Below are 22,824 nucleotides of genomic sequence, written 5' to 3'. Positions count from 1 at the left end.
CGTGCATCAGAATCCTCTGGAGGACTCGTTGAAATTCAGACTGCTGGGCCGCAGCTCCAGAGCTGCTGATTTAATAGGTCTGGGGTGGAGCCTGCAAATTTGCATTTCCAACAGGTTTCAAGGTGATGCTCATGCTACCGGTCTGGGGAGCACAGCGTGACAAGGACAGGTGTAAATAACGTATGTGTTCTTAATGACCTTTTGCTGGGGCTGGGGCTTTTCACAGACAGGTGGATGGCTTGAAGCAGAGAATTGCTGGGAAATCGATCCCTACTGAGAAGTTTGCTGTGAGGAAGGCTCGACGTTACTCTCCCTCGTTGCCCGCACCCGTGAAGCTCGTCTTGCCTGCCCTGGTATCTGCCTTTATTTTATTTACTGTTTGCATCCTAGAAATAAATCGTCTATTCACAGTGGCAGGGAGGACATCTAACTTTTGTTGTGAAGTTTGCTCAATTAAAAACCATTGTGTTTGTAAGGTGAACATTTATAAATAAATTATTAATGAATAATAAAATGTATAGCAGATGTTTTTTGACTGATTGGTATGTTCTAGGAATTTTGATAAAGGCTATTTATAAAATATATCATTTAATTCTTATAGTAACTCTATGAGGGGAGTTTCTCTTTGTAGCCTCATTTGACAAGTAAGGAAATTCAGGCAGAGACAGGGTGAGTTGACTTAATTGAAATTGAGTTGAATTATAATGCAAGCCACATATGTAACTGTACCTTTTCTAGTAGCCACATTAAAAATCAAAAGGTAAAAAATTGAAAAATAAAAGGACACATGATATTCATTTTAAGAGTATTGGTTTAACCCAGTTTATGCAACATTTTGTCATTTGAGCATGTAATCTCTAAAAACTTATTAGTGAGATTTCTCATTCTTTTATATTGTACTCATCCATTGAAATCTGGTGTGTGTTCTATGCTTAGAGTGCGTCTCAGTTTGAAGCAGTCGCATTGCTCCAGAGCCGTAAGTGGCTGGTGGCTGCTGTGCTCTAGCCCAGCGCTAGAGCTCACATTCTTGATTGGTATGCCATTTAGGCAAGACTTTGTGAAAAGCATAATTTCAACTTAAATTGTCTTAATGAAGACTTTTTTTAAAGTACTGAATATATCAAATTATGATGACTCTTCGGGGCTTTAGTTTTGCGTAGGTAGTCACATAGCGCAGGAAAGCTGTTTAGTGCAAGCTGACACCTGCTGTCCTCCTTTGGGGGTTCATGATTTTTTTTTTTTTGATTCCAGAGTTTATTCAATTATCCCCCTTTAACAGTTATGTAGTTTCCAGTTTTTACTACTACAAACAAGCTACAATTAATATTCTTTCATATCTCTCTTTTTGTACATGGGCATAAAATTGTCTTGGAGAGATGTCTAGAAATGGAATTCTGAGTTGAAGGCCATATGCATTTAATACTTTGACATTGCCAGTTTGCTCTCCAGAAAGGCTGTACCAATTTAAATTCTTACCAACAGTGTTTTACTGTTTAAATGTGCAGTTGAGCATCTTTTCACATGCTTGTTCATTTTTATTTCTTGTTTTGTGAATTGTTGTTCGTATACTTCCCTATTTTCATTGGTGTTTTATTATTTTATCATTGATATAGAAGCTCTTTAAATATTCTGTGAGAAAGAAAACGCAGCCCCTCACAGGCATCAGTTGGGAGCTAGCCTGCACCTAGTACCTTGACCGAGGTTTTCCCAACTTAGTCTCGGAGAACACCACCCTCAGACTGGGTTGTTCTGTGCCCGTGATGGAATGAGATAAAAATATGACCACTCTGGGGACTTCCCTGGTGGCGCAGTGGTTAAGAATCTGCCTGCCAATGCAGGGGACACGGGTTCGAGCCCTGTTCCAGGAAGATCCCACATGCTGTGGAGCAACTAAGCCCGTGCGCCACAACTACTGAAGCCCGCAGGCCTAGAGCCACATGCTGTCAACTACTGAAGCCCGTGCGCCTAGAGCCTGTGCTCCACAACAAGAGAAGCCACTGCACTGAGAAGCCCGTGCACCACAATGAAGAGTAGCCCCGGCTCGCCACAACTAGAGAAAGCCTGCCCGCAGCAATGAAGACCCAATGCAGCCATAAATAAATAAATGCATAGATAAATAGATAAATTTAATAAAAAATATATGATCACTCTGTAATCATATCTGAGCTGATGATGTATAGCTCTCTCTGATTACTAACGGTCTTAAGGAAGGTTAACTCAGAGCACTTATTTCTCCAGGGCTAAGGGTATAGAATTGGCTTGGCTTGAATTTGTGGCGACTAGGAATTTTACCAAAATCCTATATGTCATTAAATGGCAAGGTCAGGTATGAGCGTTCCTTCTTCTGACAAAATATTCCTTCGATAAAAGCAAAATTTAAAAACATCATCATCAGTTAAAATAAATGTTCGGTTAGTTATTGAATTGAACTCTTACTCTATTAGCAATAAGAAGCTAGATGTAAAACAAAAGGTAGTGTTGTTATCTTAGTTTTCAGTACCATAATGTAAAGATGACTTTGCTGCCACTCCAATGTATTTTCCTCATTTCTACTGCTTCCCTGTAAGAGGCTGTTCAAACAATATCTCTGTAATATTTTAACATTCATTTATTTCCAAGAAGATTCTAATTACCCTGGTTATTTCATACCTTTCAAAATATGAACTGCACTACCGGGAAGATTAGAAAAATATTTTCAAGCAAGAGCACATTTGCTTTTGGTCCAAAAAAAAAAAATTCTCATCTGTTTGCCTATTAAGTATAATTTGCAATGAGAAATCATTAGTTTACATTTTTAGGGGCTGTCATTCTGCCGTATGGCCTTTAAATGAATGCATTTTCTGCATATTGGATTGCATTACTGGACTGTCACATGTTTTTAATGGTATAAAAGAACCTGAGCCAGGTAGAATATTTCCTATGTTCATTTTCAGTGATGTCCTTGGAGACATTTTATATAAACAATTGGCAGATATTGAAAAATGTTTCCCTTTACTTAAGAGTAACAGCAAAAATCTATATTAAATAGAATTGTTCATAGTATCATTTTAAAATATTATATTTATTTCTGTATCTGTAATCCATTATCTTCCAAAAGGATTGGATACCAGTAGGTGCTTAATAAATACTTGTTAAATGAACGAGTAAATTAATTTTTCAGTAAAAACACAATATACTATATATATAGAGAGAGAATACTTCGCAGTATAAAAGGCAAAAAGCATTAAATAAAGTGAGAAAAGTGGAAATTTAATCACTAAATTCCAAATGAGGAAAGCTAAGGAAAATGATCTCTAAATGTTGTCTTGAGATCACTAGCAACTGAGGCAAAACACACATATGTAGTTTTGTTGCTGTAAAGAACATTGAATAACCTCACATAATTGCGAATGGTTTTTCATTTTTCCTCATTAGGAAATGATGTATGTTTGGAATGGTTTTCCACTAGTGAGCAAAAGAAAAGATCTTTCTGAAAGTCTGTTGGTGACTGTTGAAAAGGCTGAGGCAGATCTACAGAGTGAAAGTAAGTATGAAAAGTAAGAGCCTGGAAATCTTTACCGTTGCCCCTCTCCTGTCCTTTCCTTGTGCACATATGCCCGCGTTAATCTGTGTGCATGATGAGGACAAAAGAGTTTGAGCCGAGGTGTCTGGGTGATTGCAATCAAGATGGAGAAAAGATACCTGATACAACATGGATGAGCCTTGGGGACGTTAGGCTCAGTGAAAGAAGCCAGCTGCAAAAGAAAACAGAGTGAGAGATATAATCTACATAAAATATGGAGGATAGATCAGTCTGTAAAGACAGAAAGCAGATGAGTGGTTGCCTAGGGATGGAGAACTGGGGGTGTGTGAAAGCTAAAGGTTATGGCATTTGTTTTGGGGGTGATGAAAATATTTTAAAATTGATTCTAGTGATGGTTCACACCTCTGTAATATACTCACAGCCAGTGAATTGCATACTTTAAAGGGGTGAATTGTATGTTATGGGAGTTTTATCTTAAGGCTGTTACAAAATAAAAAGATGAAGAAGAGAGTTGAGTTTTAGAGCAGCTCAAGGGAAACGTATACTGGTTTAGTTGGTTGTGATTCTTTCCGTGCCTCATTTTTGCTCTCTAATGACTACTGTGTTTTTACAGACACAGAGAATTGTTTGTTTTCAAGTTGAAATCTTGTCACAATTTGATTTTTTTACTCATCACTTTGGTTGTACTGGAGGTCCCTTTCCAGTGTACTGGAAGCTCTATTTACTGGAAGCAGCTGGCATAGTAGGAGGAAAAGCAGCTGGTCTGGTCTTACAGTTCCAATCCTGCAGCTGTGAGGCTCTGGGAAGCATACCTCATCCCATACCCAGGAGGGCCTCCGATTTCTTTTAAAATGGGTGTGGTGTTGGACCAGATGATACCCAGGGTTTTCTTGCTCTGACATTTTCTAGTTCTCTGTCATAAATAGAGGCTTTAACTTTTGCTAAACAATACCATAAGTGATAGCTTTTGTTGTATTCCTTATCAACCCCCAAATCATTTAGGTATTATTCCAAGATAATGGTCTTATCTTCTGGAATGTTCTAATCACAGAAGTAAAGCAAAAATTGCTGGGAGGATAAACATTGTAAAGGGCATAAAAATTCAAGAATAGCCAGGAAAAATTCTAACAGGTAACTAATTTTTCTTAGCTAGAAGAAAATGGGCACCAAAGGAGTACCGGCTCCATATGCAGTATACTCCCCACGTGGGTGATGAAATGATTGACTGACTCCAGGGATGAGCACCTCATTTGGATTATTTATTTATTTAATTTTTTGGGTAGTATAATTGCTTTACAATGTTGTGTTAGATTCTGCTGCTCTACAGCAAAGTGAATCAGCTATACATATACATATATCCCCTCTTTTTTGGTTTTCCTTCCCATTTAGGTTACCACAGAGCACTGAATAGAGTTCCCTGTGCTACACAGTGGATCATTTTTTACTTCAACCACAGTATGGGGCTGAAATGTTTAATGACATTTCTCTTTACAATTACTTAAAAAAAATTAAACACGTAATTACATTTGATAGATGTGTTACCGAGTCCAAACTCACTCTGCTCGCCACACGACAGGCCAATGAATCAGAGACGAGGTGCTGAGGCAAGGAATATGACTTTATTCGGAAAGCCAGCAGACCGAGAAGATGGCAGACTAGTGTCTCTGAAAAACCGTCTTATCGGGGTCTGGATGCCAGTTTCTTTTATAGAATCAGAGAGGGAGAGGTGGTGAGGAAGTCAAGTAAAAGGGCCACCAGTTTTGCAAAACTCCTGGAATGACCAGCCTGGGGATGTGTTAGTTTCTTTTTTCTTGCAGCCAGTCACAGGTGGGCAGGGTTCCCTGAGGCAGGCCATTATGTATGATTATAATAACAAAAGCAAGGAAAAGCAAAGGTTAAAGTCAAAGAAACAGATCCAATGGGGAGTCCGTTTTAGCTCTTCCCTGTTACACATGTAGGTGAAAAAAGTCACCCATGTTTTTCCTGCTATGCAGAATTAATTTAGAAATTCTGTGTATACCATCCTAGCTTTATTTTTTTTTAATTTATTTATTTTATTTATTTTGTTTTTGGCTGCGTTGGGTCTTCGTTGCTGCACGCAGGCTTTCTCTAGTTACGGTGGTGGATTCTTAACCACTATGCCACCAGGGAAGCCCCATCCTAGCTTTATTTTTATAGTTACAATCATAGTGTACCTGGACATACTCTAGCCTAGTTTTTTTCATTTATTATATCGTAAACTTTTTTTTCCCATTGAGATATAATTGACATATAATACTATATTAATTTCAGGTGTATAGCATAATGATTTGATATTTGTATACATTGTAAAATGATCACCACAGTAAGTCTAGTTAATATCTGTCACCGTTACAAAATTTTTTTTCTTGTCTTCAGCACTTTTAAGATCTACTCTCTTAGCAACTTTCAAATATGCAATACAGTATTAACTACAGTCACCATGCTGTATACTACATCTCCATGACTTAACTTATTTTATAACTGGGAGTTTGCACCTTTTGACCTCTTCATATATTTCACCCACCCCTCAACCCCTCGCCCCTGGCAACCAACCTGTTACCTGTATCTATGAGGTTTTTTCCTTTTTTTTTTTTAGATTTCACATAGAAGTGAGATCATATGGTGTTTGTCTTTCTCTGTCTGACTTTTGTTCATTTAGCATAATATCCTCAAGGTCCTTCCTGTTGTTGCAAATGGCAAAATTTGATTCTTTCTTATGGCCGAATGTTCTATTATATATATATAACACATTTTCTTTACCCATTCATCCATTGATGGACACTTAGGTTGTTTCCATGCTTGGCTGTTGTAATAATGCTGCAATGAACATGAGCGTGTATATATCTTTTCAAGTTAGTATTTGTTTTTCAGATAAATATGCAGAAGTGGGATTGCTGGATCATATGGTAGTTTATCATAAATGTTTTAACTGTTGCTAAGTAACCCTTATAATAATTTCAAAAGCTTCATGGCATTCCATGGAGATAATATATCATAATTTAATCAACTCTTTCAGAATTGTTGGGCGTTTAGGCTGCCTTCCATATTTAAAATAATTGCAGCTTTAGATTCCCACCAATAAGGAGAAGAAATAGAAAAGAATGAAAGCTGAATCAGTGGGCTTATCTGCTAAGAAGCTCAAGGTTTCAGGCTGGATAGATAAAGAATGAAATGGAACTAAGAGCAGTGCTGTTCTGAGGCCACAGACCACCACCCTCCCCACCTCCCCATTAGCCTTCTTGCAAATACAAGCAGGTGATCACAGGGATACCAGGTGAGTGGAATATTCTACTCCACTCTTGAAAAACAGTAGTACGAAAAGCTCATCTGTTGATGAAGGGCGAGTATGTCACGTTCCCATATTAAAGACATCATTTTAAATAAAAGAATGATGGTTTCCTTTCCCTTCTTTTTCCTTCCCCTTTTACAGAAAAGTTATAATACTTCAGCTCATTTTGATCTGGAGGTTAGGTAGAGTAGCCAAAATATTGAGGTATTCATCTTCATGGACTGATAATTCCCTTTGATTTCTGGGCACCAGGGAAACAAGTGGATGAGAAGGCTCAAGAAACTGGGACCCAAAGGAGGAACTCAAAGTTTGTACTATTTAACAAAGAACCAAAACAACGTATGTATAAGTACAGACTATATGGACATTTCAGACTTTCTTTGTCTGTGTCCTAGATGTTCCATCACTAACATATTTTCTGCATAGTTTCTACTAATATAGAGTTATGATAAGCCTCCTTACATTTTTTACAATTCTTTAAAATTTTTAATTGTAGAAAAATGCACATAATATAAAATTTACCATATTAACCATTTTTTAAACTGTATGGTACGGTAGTGCTAAGTATATTCACTTGGTTGTGCAACCAGTTTTGAGAACTTTTTCATACCCATTAAACAATAACTCCCCATTTCCCCCTCCCCACAGCTGTGAGCAATCACCATTCTACTTTTTGTTACTATGAATTTGACTATTCTAGAGACTTCGTGTAAGTGGAATCACACAGTATTTTTCTTTTTGTGGCTGCCTTATTTCCCTTATCCTAATGTCCTCCAGGTACATCCATGTTGTAGCACATGTCCGAATTGCCTTCCTTTGTAAGGCTGCATAATATTCCCTTGGATGTTTATACCACAGTTTGTTTATCTGTTCATCCATCAATGCATATTTGGTTGCTTCCACTTTTGACAACTGTGAATAATAAATACTTCTATGAATATGGGTATGCAAATATTGTTTTGAGACCCTGCTTTCAGTTCCTTTAGATATATGCCCTGAAGTGCAATTGCTGGATCATACGGCATTTCTATTTTTAATTTTTTGAGGAATTGTCATCCTGTTTTCTCTAGTGGCTGCACCATTGTACATTCCTACCAACAATGCACAGGGTTTCAATTTCTCTACATCCTTGCCAATGCTTGTAATTTTCTATTTTTTTAAAAATGTGTTTTGTTGGTTGGTTGGTTGGTAATAGCCATCCTAATGGGTGTGAGGTGATTTTATTTTTACTCTTTTTAATATGGAATAATTTCAAAAAGGAAGAATACTTACTTTGATTTGAGTGGAAACTCAACATAGAGCCCCATCATTTTGAAATGTAATTTAGATGAAACTCCATAAATGTTTACTTCAAAAAATGAGATTTCACAAAATGTACTTCAGTAAAATGTATTTGGGCTTTTGAACAAATTTACTAGTGTTTATTTTTGTTGAATCAATTTGGCCACTCTTCATTAATTTGTTCCTTTGAACACTCGTAGATTTTCCATACTAGGTACAGCATTGTGACAGGCAGAGAAAGCATTGTTCCTGTCATTAAGGGAATTATCTGTGATTAAACCCCACATATTCACAAATCAGATGGAAAAATGAATATGTTTTAAAATAAGTGGGTATGTGAAAACTGGGAGGTAAAGAAAAACCTCTTTTTATTAAGTTAAAACATTTGTAGGGTATTTTTTCCCCAGAAAAGCAGCCTAGCTTGCTTCTTCTGTTTTACTACAAAGATAAGGATTTTGGTGCAGTAGAATACATTCTATTTTTTGAATGTCTATCCTTTGTAGTATAGACTATCACGTACCACCAGGGAGTAAGGGCTTTGTATACAGTCGTACCTCAGTTTCTACGTGGAATCGGTTCCAGGACCCACTGTGGATACCAAAATCCTTGGATGCTCAGGTTCCATAGTCCACCCTCTGTATCTGCAGTTTCCGCATCTGTGGATTCAGTCAACCATGGGTCCTAAATGAAGCTCCAATCTGGTTGGTTGAATTTGCGGATGTGAAACCCTCGGATACAGAGCACCCACACTGTTAAGAAGTCCTGAGGGACTGTTGAGTTTTCCTCTATTTAAGCAGGCTCTTCACCCCTTCCCTCTAAATTTATTTTGCCCCTACATTGGTGGGGGAAAAACATTAAAGGAGTAATATTTGTATCAGACTACACATGTAAAATGCAGTAGAGTTTTAGACAATCAGGCTGTTCTCTCCATCCATTCCTTTCTCTTTTAATGACATTGAGATGATAGACTTTGAGAGATATTTAAGCAGGACTGGTGGGGGAGAAGAGCTCAGACAGACAGACACATTGTACTTTGTACAAACTTGTCTTTGTATGTCTTCCTGCTGGGTAAAAAAAAAAAAACCAAACAAACAAAAATCTGGTTTCTTTTCTGAACATCACTTTTGCTAGATGTTGCACATGAAATTTATGATGATCTCTTCTAGGTCCACGGTTTTACACAAGATGATTACCTGATTCTATATCCCTACCTCCTTAGGATCTTTTAGTAATTAAGCTCTTATCCTTCAGAGTGAGGGAAAAAATCCACAATTGGAGAATGGAGTGAAGTGGTAAAGCTGAGGTGACTTCAGCCTCCACTAAACACCTCCTTCCCCCCTACCCACCCTCGCCACATACACATTATTAGGAAATGAATGTATTTTGGCTTCTCATACCTTTGTTAAGTGTCTCTAAAGCAAAAGATGGTAGAGGATATAATTGGTGTTCTCCTCGGACGATGCCACAGTTATGAAAGGCTGGTCAGAGATACAAAAGGAGGAATACTGTTTAAAGACAGAAAAGAACTTGGTAGTATGCCTGGAGTCAGTATTTGCTATTAATTCCAATAGTGCTTCACTCGAAATCTGACTAAATTCCACAGGTAGCCAGAAGTTGATTCAGTAGTTCTACTTTAACTATTTGTTATAACTAATTTGCTTGGTGAACTTATGTAGCAAGCATAATAAAAGTTACATAAAAGGGAAAGTGTTACTTTATGGCTCTTCACCTCTAAATCTATTCTCACATTTTTCCTTTGGTGCATATCAGCTAGCTTCTGAAAAGTTCAATGTACATATTTTGTAGCTTGGGCTTCAAATTTCCTTTTCCCTAAGCCTACCCTCTGTTTTAAGTTCAGCAGATCTTTTGTGATGCAAGTGTGCTTTGGCAGCATTATTGTGTAATTTTCTTGGGGTGTAAAGTGGAAACCATGTGTTGAAATGTTCATCCATGAACTCTCCCATGAGTCTCCCATGAGGTTGATAGTCATGATAAAACCTTCACATTTTAAGGGAAAATAATCATCTGACAGGTAGTGGTCTGAGGAAATAATGGTTTTGCTTTCTAAGGTTTTTGGAGGAACATGGTATTTTTGAATCCATTTTCCATATCCCTAAGTCATGATCTAAATAAAAGTTGTGTGTTTTAATGGTACTTCAACTTTCCATGGTGTTCCTCAGCAAAATTGCCCTTCACTGAGCACCAAAACGGTGAGATAAGACAAACTGTCATAAAATGTGACATAGAACTCAATAGAATGCACAAAAGTGATACTAAAACTTAACATCCAGTATGGACCGTAAGGGTTTGGTTCTAGGCCTGGAAAGATATTACTTCTTGAATGGATATTTCAATGGGCATTCATGATTAGAAGCATAAATAGATTTTTTTGAGGCAGAGGGGGAATGGATTTTAATAGGGAAGGTAATGTGGCATTGACATTTGTGATTTTCTTAGTCAATAACCTGTCAGGTCTTGGAAGTGAGAGGTGAATATCAGCTATTTTCAGCACCTAGAAGTAAAGTGACCTCCTCTGAGTTGGTTAAGTAGCATCCTTAACCTCCCATAGATAAGCAGTTTACTGATTAAAACACCAGCATGTGTTAATGGTGATTTCTGACGTTTATACTGAAAGCAAGAGTATTTCAGTATGAGGGACTCTTAGAGCCTCATTAGTTTGGTTTACTGCCCCTTCCCACCTGTGTTGTCACAGCGTGAAATGTATAAATTATCGGTCTGTCTTGGAGTGATTTGTTAGCTGCACTTAACTTGCAAAAAAAAAAAAACACCCCAAATTCAAAAGTGATAGATGTGAAATGGCAACCTTTGTCAGATAGATGTCACACATGATACGGTTCCTTCTGGTAATATATGTTAGCCTTGGGCTGTAGAAGGTAACGAGTCATTTTCAAAAGGAAAAAAGTCCTGAAAGGAAATCTTCCTCATTAGCCTCACGCAGTTAGAAGTTTGTGGGGATTTTAGGAGCCTTGCACACCTCAGAACCATTTTGTCTAATTTTATGACATAATTTCTTCCCCCAAAGCACATAACCTGGGAGAACTGATAAGTTGTAAACATAATGATCTGGAGAGGGTGTGCTCCTTCCTGAATTTTTAATGGGGAGAAGGCCATCTGCTTCTCCATATGGAAGCATTGCCCTCTTCTACACGAAGCCAGCACAGCTAGGGAACAGAACCACAGGAAGAGGCAGCGTGCGACCTCCTCACCGCTTTACCTTTCACAGAACTAATAAAGCTCTTGCTTTATTTACAGTTCAAACTTCCTATAATTATACCTAAGGTCACGTAACTCAGAGTATGAACACCCCAAAAAAATTTTAAGTGGCTAGAGTGAACCCCTTAATAAAATGGTGTATTAATGTAGTTAGTATTCTTTTCATTTGAAATATTTTCACTGTATTTTATTTAGTGAGGCATAACAAATGCTAAACATATTCTCCTTATTTTCAAATGGTCCCTCTGAAACCTAAGAGCTGTTAGTGCTACCTCTTAAATAGGATTTTTACAAGTATTTTTCTTTCCGTGTGTGAATTGTACGTTTGTTTTGCTTTAAGACTCCAGCGACTACTCTGTAGATGATGAATGCTTAGTGAAGTTGCTGAAAGGATGCTGCCTGAAGAACTTACAGCGGCCTTTGCAAGCGGAATTGTGTTTCAATCACGTTGTCCAAAGGTAAAAGCGGACAATGAAACCAACTTAAGTGCAAATTGTGGTTTCTGGGGAATCGCTGTGAGAAAGTGATGCTTTTATCTCCCGTTGCTAACCTTTTACTTGGTGTTACCAGGAAGAGAATCCAGGAATGTTTTCTTTATTCTTTGAGAAAAAAATTATAACCTAAGTGGAACGTGGCGTTATATGCCTTTCTACCTGGTGTTCAGAGGTGACTTACAAAAGCTAAATTTACAGCCAGGCTGACATGTGTCTGTCTAAATTCTGGCAGCAATGTACAGAACATCTGATACTTTTTTGATTCATGCATTTGTCTGTCATTCATTTATTCCACAGATATTTGAGTACCCACTATGTGCCAGAGACTGTGATCCTGAATCCTAGGGATTCAAAGTTGAGTAGAAAGACTCGCCATCATTGTAATGATAATGTGACAGGAAAGAACGACTGTGATGAATACTAAAACTGCTTGTCTTTTGGCAAGGGGTATTTTTCTGTAGATGAATGAGTTTTAACCCCCCAAGAGCATTGATCATGATGTCCTGCTCTTTTGCTAATTAGAGAGTTGAGTCAAGGTTCTGATGCCTGACCCTCTTCTCTACATCTGGAGTCACAAATGCAATTACAGGGGCCAGACAAGTAACCTTACTGAACGATGGCAGGAATAGGGATTAGTGGGCACTGCAGATTAGGGAGATTGTGTGTTCTCTCTAAAGAATGCAGCCACTCCTGAGCTCTAATTGATTATTGCTCTGGACAGTGTGGGCCCAGTAGCAATAATCCCTACAATTTTTTTTTTTTTGGCTGTGTTGGGTCTTCGCAGGCTTTCTCTAGTTGCAGCGAGTGGGGGCTACTCTTCGTGGCGGTCCACGAGCTTCTCACTGTGGTGGCTTCTCTTGTTGCGGAGCACAGGCTCTAGGTGTGAGGGCTTCAATAGTTGTAGCGTGTGGGCTCAGTAGTTGTGACACACGGGCTTAGTTGCTCCGCGGCATGTGGGATCTTCCCGGACCAGGGATCAAACCTGTGTCCCCTGCATTGGCAGGCGGATTCTTAATGACTGTGCCACCAGGGAAGTCCCTACAATTTTTCATGGAAAGCCTGGAATCTGAATTTTGTATAACATCTCCAGATTTTTAAATCTTGGCTCACTTTTTTGGAAACCATTGTGTAAGCCAAATAGATCACAGCCATAGACTGCCGGTTGATGTTTTTTGTTCCATATCATATGCCTTTCCATCCATAGCTACTGATATGCCTCTTTCTGACTATATATTATGAGAATGTAGGAGGACCGGTGTCCTTCTAAGAACCTGAAAGAGACAGTATCTATTTCCCAAATAAGTAATATACAGGCTTTAGTAAACATGTTAAAGAAGTATCCGTTGAGTTCTCTTTTATTGGTGTTTTTATTAGGATCAAAAGGATGACCCATTTGGGCTATTTGTTGTATTTTTTGAATCTCATAGTGAATTGCTTGCCGGTGTATTTTATAGTTTTGGACTGTGAGTTCATCTTCAGTGGGGTTTTATCTTGAGGCTCCTATGAGGCTAGGATTGAGGAATAGTCTCTCTCTAAAGTGATTTTGCTTTTATTTCTGCCGGATGCCCAAAAGGCTTTTCCAGGCCAGGGCCACCTTCATGTTAATTTCATTGCTTAGAAGTTCTTGGATCATTTGGGCCACATAAATTTGAATTGCAGATTCATGTGAGGGCAGGCCTATTGGTTATTAATTTCCTAAGGGATGTGTTTTTTCCCACCCCCCCTCACCTAGACCTCAGGCCAAGGAGCCAACTGCCCCTGTCTTCCTCCTATGCTGCAAGTGGGTTTTTCTCATCTGCCCTTTCTCTGGTGGAGCAGAGCCCCAGCTTTATGTAGAGTCTCAGCCCAGGCTCTACATACTATGTGGACCCAAGGCCTCACCTTGTGTGTGGACATTGAGACACAAAGCCCTGGCTGATTCAGACTGAAACAGACCTAGGGGTGCTTTGGCATCATGCACACACTTAGAGTTCTGGTTTTGTTTTGCTTTCAGTTTTCCTTATGTCCTTGTGAGCTGAGCTCTGCATTTTAAAGGGTGTTGCTCTTATTTTTTTGAGTGCTTCTAGATGTTTTGTAGTCAGAGAATTTTCATAATACTGCTGAAAACCAAAGTGTTGACCACTTCTTTCTTGACATTTTGAAGCATTGTAAGACAGCAGTGCAAAGAGAGTTCAACCTCAGTGAGAAATAAGTGGCATCGTTTTCTGAGTGGAGTCATTTCCTGAACACATTCATGTTCAGGAGGGATGATCTTATCCTTTCTAGGGTTAATCTTTGAAGATCTGCATGTGTTTGTATACCTGAAGGTCGGTAACCAATCCTCAGTGCTGGATTTATATTAAGGAATAAAATAAAAGAGTAAAAAAAAAAAAAAAAAAGAGTAATATAAGGAATTCCCTGGCGGTCCAGTGGTTAGGACTCCGTGCTTCCACTGCAGGGGGCACTGGTTCAATCCCTGGTCGGGGAACTAAGATCCTGCATGTCAGAGCTTGGCCAAAAAAAAAAAAAGAAAAAAAGAGTAATATGTTAAAAGCATACTATCTATTGCCATGGTTTATTAGGTTCTTTAACTGTATAATGACAGCTTTTCTCTGATAATAGTCTTAGTGCTGTAGCTGTTTTCTTAAGAATGGGGAAAAATACATATATGTTGGAAAAGAATGATATGTTCCTTGTTCTGTTAAGACTTAATTGCTTTTCATTTGCTCTTTTAGTGAGAAGCTACTGAAGTATGACCACTACCTAGTGCCATTTACTCTGTTTGAGTTGGCATTTTTGTATAAAAACCAAGGGGAAATTGACAAGGCCATAAAGGTCCTAGAAACTGCAAGGTAAGTGATAACGGCAGCTTCTCTTTGATTGCTATGGAGTCAGGAATGTCAATACAATTTTAACAACAGCAGTAACTTGATACACTTAAAATGAACACATTAATGAAAAATTAGTCACAATTTTACACTTGCTAATTTATGCTTAGTTTCTGCCTGTGGCTTTTGCTGGAATTGTGCTGTTTCCAACCCTTTTTTTTTTTTTTTTTTTTTTTTTTTTTTTGCGGTACACGTGCCTCTCACTGTTGCGGCCTCTCTCGTTGCGGAGCACAGGCTCAGCGGCCATGGCTCACGGGCCCAGCCGCTCCGCGGCGTGTGGGATCTTCCCGGACTGGAGCACGAACCCATATCCCCTGCACTGGCAGGCAGACTCTCAACCACTGCGCCACCAGGGAAGCCCTCCAACCCTTTTAATGCCTGACCCTGTGGCTGTTTACAAATGTTGTGATTTTGGGGACCTACATGACAGATTTCTGGCCTATTCTCTTCTATATCAGGGGTCAGCAAACTTTTTCTGTAAAGGGCCAATTAGTAAGTATTTTTGGCTTTACAGTATAAGGTCTCCATTGCAACTACTCAATTGTATTAAAAGCAGCCATAGAAGACAATATGTAAATAAATGGGTGTGCCCAGATTTGGCCATAATTTTGGTCATAGTTTGCCGATCCTTGGTGTGTTCCACCATCTCTCTCATTTCCTTAAAGAGCCATTGATTTGAAGAAGCCCTTTGAATCTTCTCCTCTTTCTTCTTTCTGACTACTGTGGCAGTTTCAAAGCACTTTATCAATTCTGCTGTCCAGTGGCTCTCAGACCTCCTGTGATCATGGCTCACTTACTGGAGGCACAAACCCTGTGGTCTGCTTGCTTTGAACACTACTTGCCATGGAGAAAGAATGCCATGATAGCTGTAGGCCATAAATAGCTTGCTGATTCACTAGTTTGTTCATTTACTCAAATTCAGCAGAGCATTCACTGAGTACCTATTATGTGCTAGACACTAGAAAAGGTTCTAGATAGACAACTGTGCATAAACAGGCAGTGTTTCTACCTTCTAAGTTGAGGGCTATTGGTAAATAAACATATAAGAAGAGTAGCAATGGTATGTGCTTTGCTGAGATTTACGATATGATACAGGGTACTCGAGTGCTACTTTAGATTGAGTTGATTCTGGAAGGTTTCCTTGAGGTGGTATGTAGTTGAGATTAGCATAATTAAAGCCAGTCCTGAGAAGACCAGTCACCAGAGGACTGCATGAGGAGCATTCTTGGCTGGGGGGTGGAGTGCGGAGGGTGTTGAGCCACGAGGTTGATAATGCTTCTTGAATGAAATGGGGAATACTTAGAGGATAAGGATTGAGGAGAGAGAGAAAGAGAAAAAAAAAAACTCCTGTTTGGACTGTGATATTTTGAGGTGCCTATAGGTATTCATGTGGAGATGGTGAGTTGGCAGTCATATATACCAGCATGGAGTTCAGTGTAAAGGTCAAGGCCAAATGTAGATATTTCAAAGTCACCAGAACAGAGACAGTGATATTTAAAGCTGTGGTGCTTGATGAGGTCATTTGGGGAAAGTTATACAGCTAGAGAAGGAGATCCAGCATAGAGCCTTGGGATATGCCATCATTTTAGAGATTAAACAAGAAGATTAAGAAGTGGCCAGTGAGTTAGGAGGACATCCGGGAAAGCCAAGTGAACAAAATGTTTCAAAAGAAGAGAGTGGTCAGTTGTGAAGAGGGCTGCCAAGAGGTCAATCAAGGTGAGACCAGAGAAGTGGCTGCTGAACTTGGCAGCATGATCGTTGGTGACTTTGACAAGCAAGGTGAGAAAGTGGAGTTTGCTACTCCAGGCAACTCTTTCAGGATATTTGGCTGTGAATAAAGCATAGTAATGGGGCAGAAGCTTTGGAGGCACAGTGGAGCCAAGAGAGGTTTCATTATCTTTTTTTTTTTAAGCCGAGGATATGAGAGAAAGTCACTTTTAAAGTTAATTTGTTGAGAGTGAGTATGACTCCTATGTCAACTGACATTCATGTATCTTCAAATCTATTGAAAATTTTTAGTCCCATTGGAAAATTTGGGACTAAAAATACGGTTTCTAAGTATTCATATCATTTGGACATATCTGGTGTTATCTAAGCAATGCACAATAAGGCAACTTTATAACAATGAAAATAAAAGACTAGTAATTCACTATGAAAAAGCAAGACCAGCAGTGATCAAAAGTCACCACTAACTCAAGACAGTCCCAGTGATGTCAACATAAACAGACGTTCCATAATTTCAAGACTGTTGATTATCTGTAGTTTTCTTTGTGCAGTAGGAGCTTTGCAAAGCTTCCGAAGTTAATTAGGGAAATACTCAATTACGTCCTTTGGTAAACTCTAGTAAGATGTTGGCTTAGCTTATGAATAATAACCCTCATTATGAATAATAACCCTTACCAAGGTTACCAGTAAGTAACCCTTAGACCTGTATAAAGTAAAGGGCTGTAGAAAGAAATGAATGCCACTGCAAAGAAAGTACAGCTCTCCCATGGGCCACAGTGGTGTGTGAAAGCAGAGCCCAAGGTCCAAAGCATTCCATTTTGCTGATTCTGAACAATTCTAGCAAAGAGAAGTCAACATGGATGATCTAAGTGAAGTTTTTAAATAATCTGTGGATTTCTAATGCCCCTCCTGACATTGTCACATAATAATTATTGATCAAACCATTGATATTTGCCCATCAGAATTGCAGTAAGTAATTTTGGTGTCACCAAGTAATCCTGCTATCTTTGTTGTAATTGTCGTTTTGTGCGAGTTTCTATATCTATATCTAAATCTATCTATCTATATATAAATTCATGTGTGTGTGTGTGTGTGTGGTGGGGGTGAATGATTATGTTCACCTTGTTTTTACAGGCTGCCAGAAATTTCCAGTTTAGAAAAGGAGGTCAACTCTTTAAAAATAGTTCACAAAATTTGTTAAGCCCTCCATGTAACCTTCTTGCTTGTTTGTGAATGGTTTGGTAATTACATATAAACCTTGCTAGTCAAAGCATGCTGTTTAGACCACCACCAGGAAGCTTCTAGAAATATAGAATATTGCAGTCTTCATCTCCTCCCAGGACCAGAATCTGCACTTTAACAAAATCCACTGTTATGCATATTAATGTTTGAAAGCAAATAAGGAATGAAGATGAGAGGAGGGGGAGGAGGGTGGTGGTGCCCTGGTGTATAAACGAATTTTGACATTACAATATTATTGTTATTTATCTTTAGAAATAACTACAAAGATTACTCACTGGAGTCCAGACTACACTTCAGAATTCAGGCAGCTCTTCACCTCTGGAAAAAACCTTCCTCAGATTGATCAGAACATGAAGGATGGAATTTTCTCTCAATTAGTACCGGCATCTGCTATAGATTAGACCTTGTATTAAAGTGGAAAAATGATCTTGTGAATGTGAGACAAAAAACTAATTTTACTGTCAATATTTTCTATCATCTGTGTGGTTTACTATTGGTCTACATAAATGGGTTTTTTTTTTCCTATGGAATGATGTTCAATAATATCTAGAAAACTCTTATATTCTGCATCTCCAAAAAGAATTTCATATCCGATTTGAATTGGAGAGTGAAAAGTCCTTTAAAGGACTCGCAGTTACAGTAAAGTATAATTAGATTATTTATTTTTTTAATGTGGAAATGAATATTGTGTAAGTAGCAAATGGCTTACAACCTAAGCATTTTTAGCATGTTGGTCAGTTAAACTTCAGAGATATTTTGTTGCCTAGCATTTAAGTTTCAGAGGGGAAATAAGAATCACCTACATTCAAAATAGCTCAATAACTTTCCGAAAACTCCTGAAAAAGACAGGCAATGGGTGTGAACAGGACAGGTAATGTAGGTAATAGGTTGAAAGACCTGTATCTAGAAAAGGTGATGAAATGTTATTGTTTTTTATTCTTCATGTAAGTTACAGGTGGTGACAGTTCTGAGAGACTATCCTGTGTTTTTTTTTTTGTTTTTTGTTTTTTTTTTTGCGATACGCGGGCCTCTCACTGTTGTGGCCTCTCCCGTTGCGGAGCACAGGCTCCGGATGCGCAGGCTCAGCGGCCATGTCATGTGGGATCTTCCCAGACCGGGGCACGAACCCACATCCCCTGCATCGGCAGGCGGACTCTGAACCACTGCGCCACCAGGGAAGCCCTATCCTGTTTTTGAATGTACTTAAGTCTGTTACTATTATAACAAAATTCAAAAAAATTCCATGTATCTAAAGGGAAAAAAAGTTATATTTTAGAAAATTTCCTTAACCTTAACAATGAGCGCCTAAAATATATACGTTGACTATTTTTCTTATAAAGTTCCTGCTGCTTTCAATGATATGTAAAATAACAATTTTTACACTTGTAATGTTGGTGTGTAAGGTCTAATCTGCTCATTTCTCTAGCACTGTGATGGTTCCTTGTAAATATCTGGACTGTGCTTAGTCCTTTAATTTGCAAACACAATCAGGGCATGGAGTGGAAGAGAGCCAGCTCTGTGTGGTCCTGGCTCTGCTGTCGGCAGTTACCGGGGTGACCTTTAGAGAGTTCTGTGCTCTCTCTATCACCATATTTTCCTCATCTGTGAAATGGAAAAAGAACAGATGAATTTCAAGGTCTCTTTTAGTTTTATAACTGTGGGTCTGAGGCTGAGATATTTATTTTCAGCAAACAATGTTAAAATGTTTAATCCAGATCATTCCCACTTAGTGTGTGTTTTATTTTACAATCATCACTGCCCTCCCCAGCCCCTCAGCTCTCCAATATGTATGTGCAGTGGCTGAGGACAAGACTGCATCCAGAGCGACAAAAAACAGTTCATGAATCGATGAATCAGGGTTTTGTCTTATTTCTATTTTGAAGAATAACTTGTCTTGGAAGCCTCTGCAGTTTAACAAAAACAGCCCAGATTGGCAGTCAGGAGCCGAGTTCTATTAGTTAATAATATTTCCTCTATGTGGAGCAAGTCATTGACCCTTTCTGGCACTCAGTTTCCCTGGTGGGGATAGCAACACAGAGCTTGGTGCTTGTGAGGGCTCTATTAGACAATGCATATGATAGCTTTTTATAAACTGAAAGGCTGCATGAATATGAGTTGTTGTAATAGTTACGGTTTTTATGTATGTATTACAGTATCAAAACAAAAGTATTGGCTTGAGTCTGTGGTCTCTGATACAAAATGAAAGTGTGGAGATTCAAACAAGTTTAAATTTATTTGAAGTGTTGGGCACTGACATGAGCTCACATTGTGAATTTGCTCCTTGCTGTTTATTCCCTGCTATATGAGCCTGTATCCAGCAGGTATTTGGTCTTGTTTTCTTTAAGGTACTAATTCTTGGCCAATACTGAGGATGTTTTTCCAGTGGAAAATGATGAATACAACTCAACTCGGAGTTCCACCCCTTCAGATAATATTGGTGGTAGATTCATCATGTGCTATTAATAGGAATTATATAACTTTACGTTAGGACCAAATAAAAGAGAAAATAACTGTCATTACAATTAGTAAGGGAAAATCTGTTCAAAAATTTCTTTGAATATTACTTGGGGAAAAAAGTCTCCAAAGTTCTTAGAAGAGTTTTGGTAGCATTATGATTATTTTTTTTTAATAATAAAAAAAACGGTCATATTGCTTTTGTGAGAAGCTACAAGTCAGAGCAAAAGTGAGTAAAAAATGCACTTTCTGGTATGAAATGGAAACGATTTAAGGTAATGGTAGTTATTTTTGTTTTATTTTAACTCTGCATTACCAAAACAATTATAAAAATGCATATCTCCCATTAAGATTTTTCCTTTACTTGTTCTTATTTCGTTTGTATTTTCATTTCCTTTTCTTTTATAGTTACTGATAATCTATCCAATGGATTTTTAAATGTTGTAATATCATTTATTTATTTATTTTTAAACATCTTTATTGGAGTATAATTGCTTTACAATGGTATGTTAGTTTCTGCCTTATAAGAAAGTGAATCAGCTCTACATATACATATACCCCATATCAACTCCCGCTTGCGTCTCCTTCCCACCCTCCCTATCTTACCCCTCTAGGTGGTCACAAAGCATCTCCCTGTGCTACGCGGCTGCTTCCGACTAGCTATCTATTTTACATTTGGTAATATATATATGTCCATGCCACTCTCTCACTTTGTCCCAGCTAACCCTTCCCCCTCCCCTTGTCCTCAAGTCCATTCTCTATGTCTGCGTCTTTATTCCTGTCCTACCCCTAGGTTCTTCAGAACCATTTTTTTTAGATTCCATATATATGTGCTAGCATACGGTATTTCTTTTTCTGTTTCTGACTTACTTTATATGACAGACTCTAGGTCCATCCAACTCACTACAAATAATTCAATTTCATTTCTTTTTATGGCTGAGTAATATTCCATCGTATATATGTGTCACATCTTTATCCATTCATCTGTTGATGGACACTTAGGTTGCATCCATGTCCTGGCTATTGTAAATAGAGCTGCCATGAACACTGTGGTACATGTCTCTTATTGAGTTATGGTTTTCTCAGGGTATATGCCCAGTAGTGGGATTGCTGGGTCGTATGCTAGTTCTAATTTTAGTTTTTTAAAGGAACCTCCATACAGTTCTCCATAGTGGCTATATCAATTTACATTCCCACCAAGAGTGCAAGAGGGTTCGCTTTTCTCCACACCCTCTTCAACATTTATTGTTAGTAGTTTATTTTTTTTTTTGTACGCGGGCCTCTCACTACTGTGGCCTCTCCCACTGTGGAGCACAGGCTCCGGGGGCCCAGCCGCTCCGCGGCACGTGGGATCCCCCCAGAATGGGGCACGAACCTGTGTCCCCTGCATCGGCAGGCGGACTCCCAACCACTGCGCCACCAGGGAAGCCCGTTAGTAGTTTTTTTGATGATAGCCATTCTGACTGGTGTGAGGTGATACCTCATTGTAGTTTTTTTTGTTTGTTTGTTTGTTTTGCAGTACGCGAGCCTCTCACTGTTGTGACCTCTTCCGTTGCGGAGCACAGGCTCCGGAGGTGCAGGTTTACGGGCCCAGCCGCTCTGCAGCATGTGGGATCTTCCCGGACCGGGCACAAACCCGTGTCCCCTGCATAAGCAGGCGGACTCTCAACCACTGTGCCACCAGGGAAACCCCTCCTCGTTGTAGTTTTGATTTCTCTAATGATTAGTGATGCTGAGCATTCTTTCATGTGTCTGTTGGCAATCTGTATATCTTCTTTGGAGAAATGTCTATTTAGGTCTTCTGCCCATTTTTGGATTGGGTTGTTTGTTTTTTTGATATTGAGCTGCATGAGCTGCTTGTAAATTTTGGAGATTAATCCTTTGTCAGTTGCTTCATTTGCAAATATTTTCTCCCATTCTGAGGGTTGTCTTTTCATCTTGTTTATGGTTTCCTTTGCTGTGCAAAACCTTTAAAGTTTCATTATGTCCCATTTGTTGATTTTTGTTTTTCCATTTCTCTAGGAGGTGGGTCTTGCTGTGATTTATGTCATAGAGTGTTCTGCCTATGTTTTCCTCTACGAGTTTGATACTGTCTGGCCTTACATTTAGGTCTTTAATCCATTTTGAGTTTATTTTTGTGTATGGTCTTAAGGAGTGTTCTAATTTCATTCTTTTACATGTAGCTGTCTAGTTTTCCCAGCACCACTTATTGAAGAGGCTGTCTTTTCTCCATAGTATATTCTTGCCTTCTTTATCAAAAACAAGGTGACCATATGTGTGTGGGTTTATCTCTGGGCTTTCTATCCTGTTCCATTGATTTATATTTCTGTTTTTGCACTGGTACCATACTATCTTGATTACTGTAGCTTTGTAGTAGAGTCTGAAGTCAGGGTGGTTTATTCGTAGGTATTTTATTCTTTTTGTTGCAGTGGTAAATGGGAGTGTTTTCTTAATTTCACTTTCAGATTTTTCATCATTAGTGTGTAGGAATGAAAGATTTCTGAGCATTAATTTTTTAACCTGCTACTTTACCAAATTCATTGATTAGCTCATGTAGTTTTCTGGTAGCGTCTTTAGGATTCTCTATGTACAGTGTCATGTCATCTGCAAACAGTGACAGCTTTACTTCTTCTGTTCCGATTTGGATTCCTTTTATTTCCTTTTCTTCTCTGATTGCTGTGGCTAAAACTTCCA

General features: G+C 38.7%; 1 protein-coding gene across 1 annotated transcript in view; it reads left to right on the top strand.

Annotated features, from left to right (window-relative positions):
- Positions 1-18,695, top strand: part of TTC39B (tetratricopeptide repeat domain 39B) — a 132,182-nt gene extending 113,487 nt beyond the window's left edge. The window contains exons 16-20 of the mRNA XM_024760467.1: positions 227-353; positions 3,415-3,523; positions 11,689-11,806; positions 14,557-14,673; positions 17,929-18,695. Coding sequence (XP_024616235.1) covers positions 227-353; positions 3,415-3,523; positions 11,689-11,806; positions 14,557-14,673; positions 17,929-18,019 — 562 coding nt within the window. The 3' untranslated portion in view covers positions 18,020-18,695. The remainder of the gene's footprint in view (positions 1-226; positions 354-3,414; positions 3,524-11,688; positions 11,807-14,556; positions 14,674-17,928) is intronic.
- Positions 18,696-22,824: the final 4,129 nt, after the last annotated feature.

This window comes from Neophocaena asiaeorientalis, unplaced genomic scaffold (assembly GCF_003031525.2).
Source record: "Neophocaena asiaeorientalis asiaeorientalis breed wild unplaced genomic scaffold, Neophocaena_asiaeorientalis_V1.1 scaffold174, whole genome shotgun sequence".
Taxonomy (NCBI): domain Eukaryota; kingdom Metazoa; phylum Chordata; class Mammalia; order Artiodactyla; family Phocoenidae; genus Neophocaena; species Neophocaena asiaeorientalis.
Note: the sequence above shows the minus strand (reverse complement) of the source record. Positions and strands in the feature narration are given on the sequence as shown.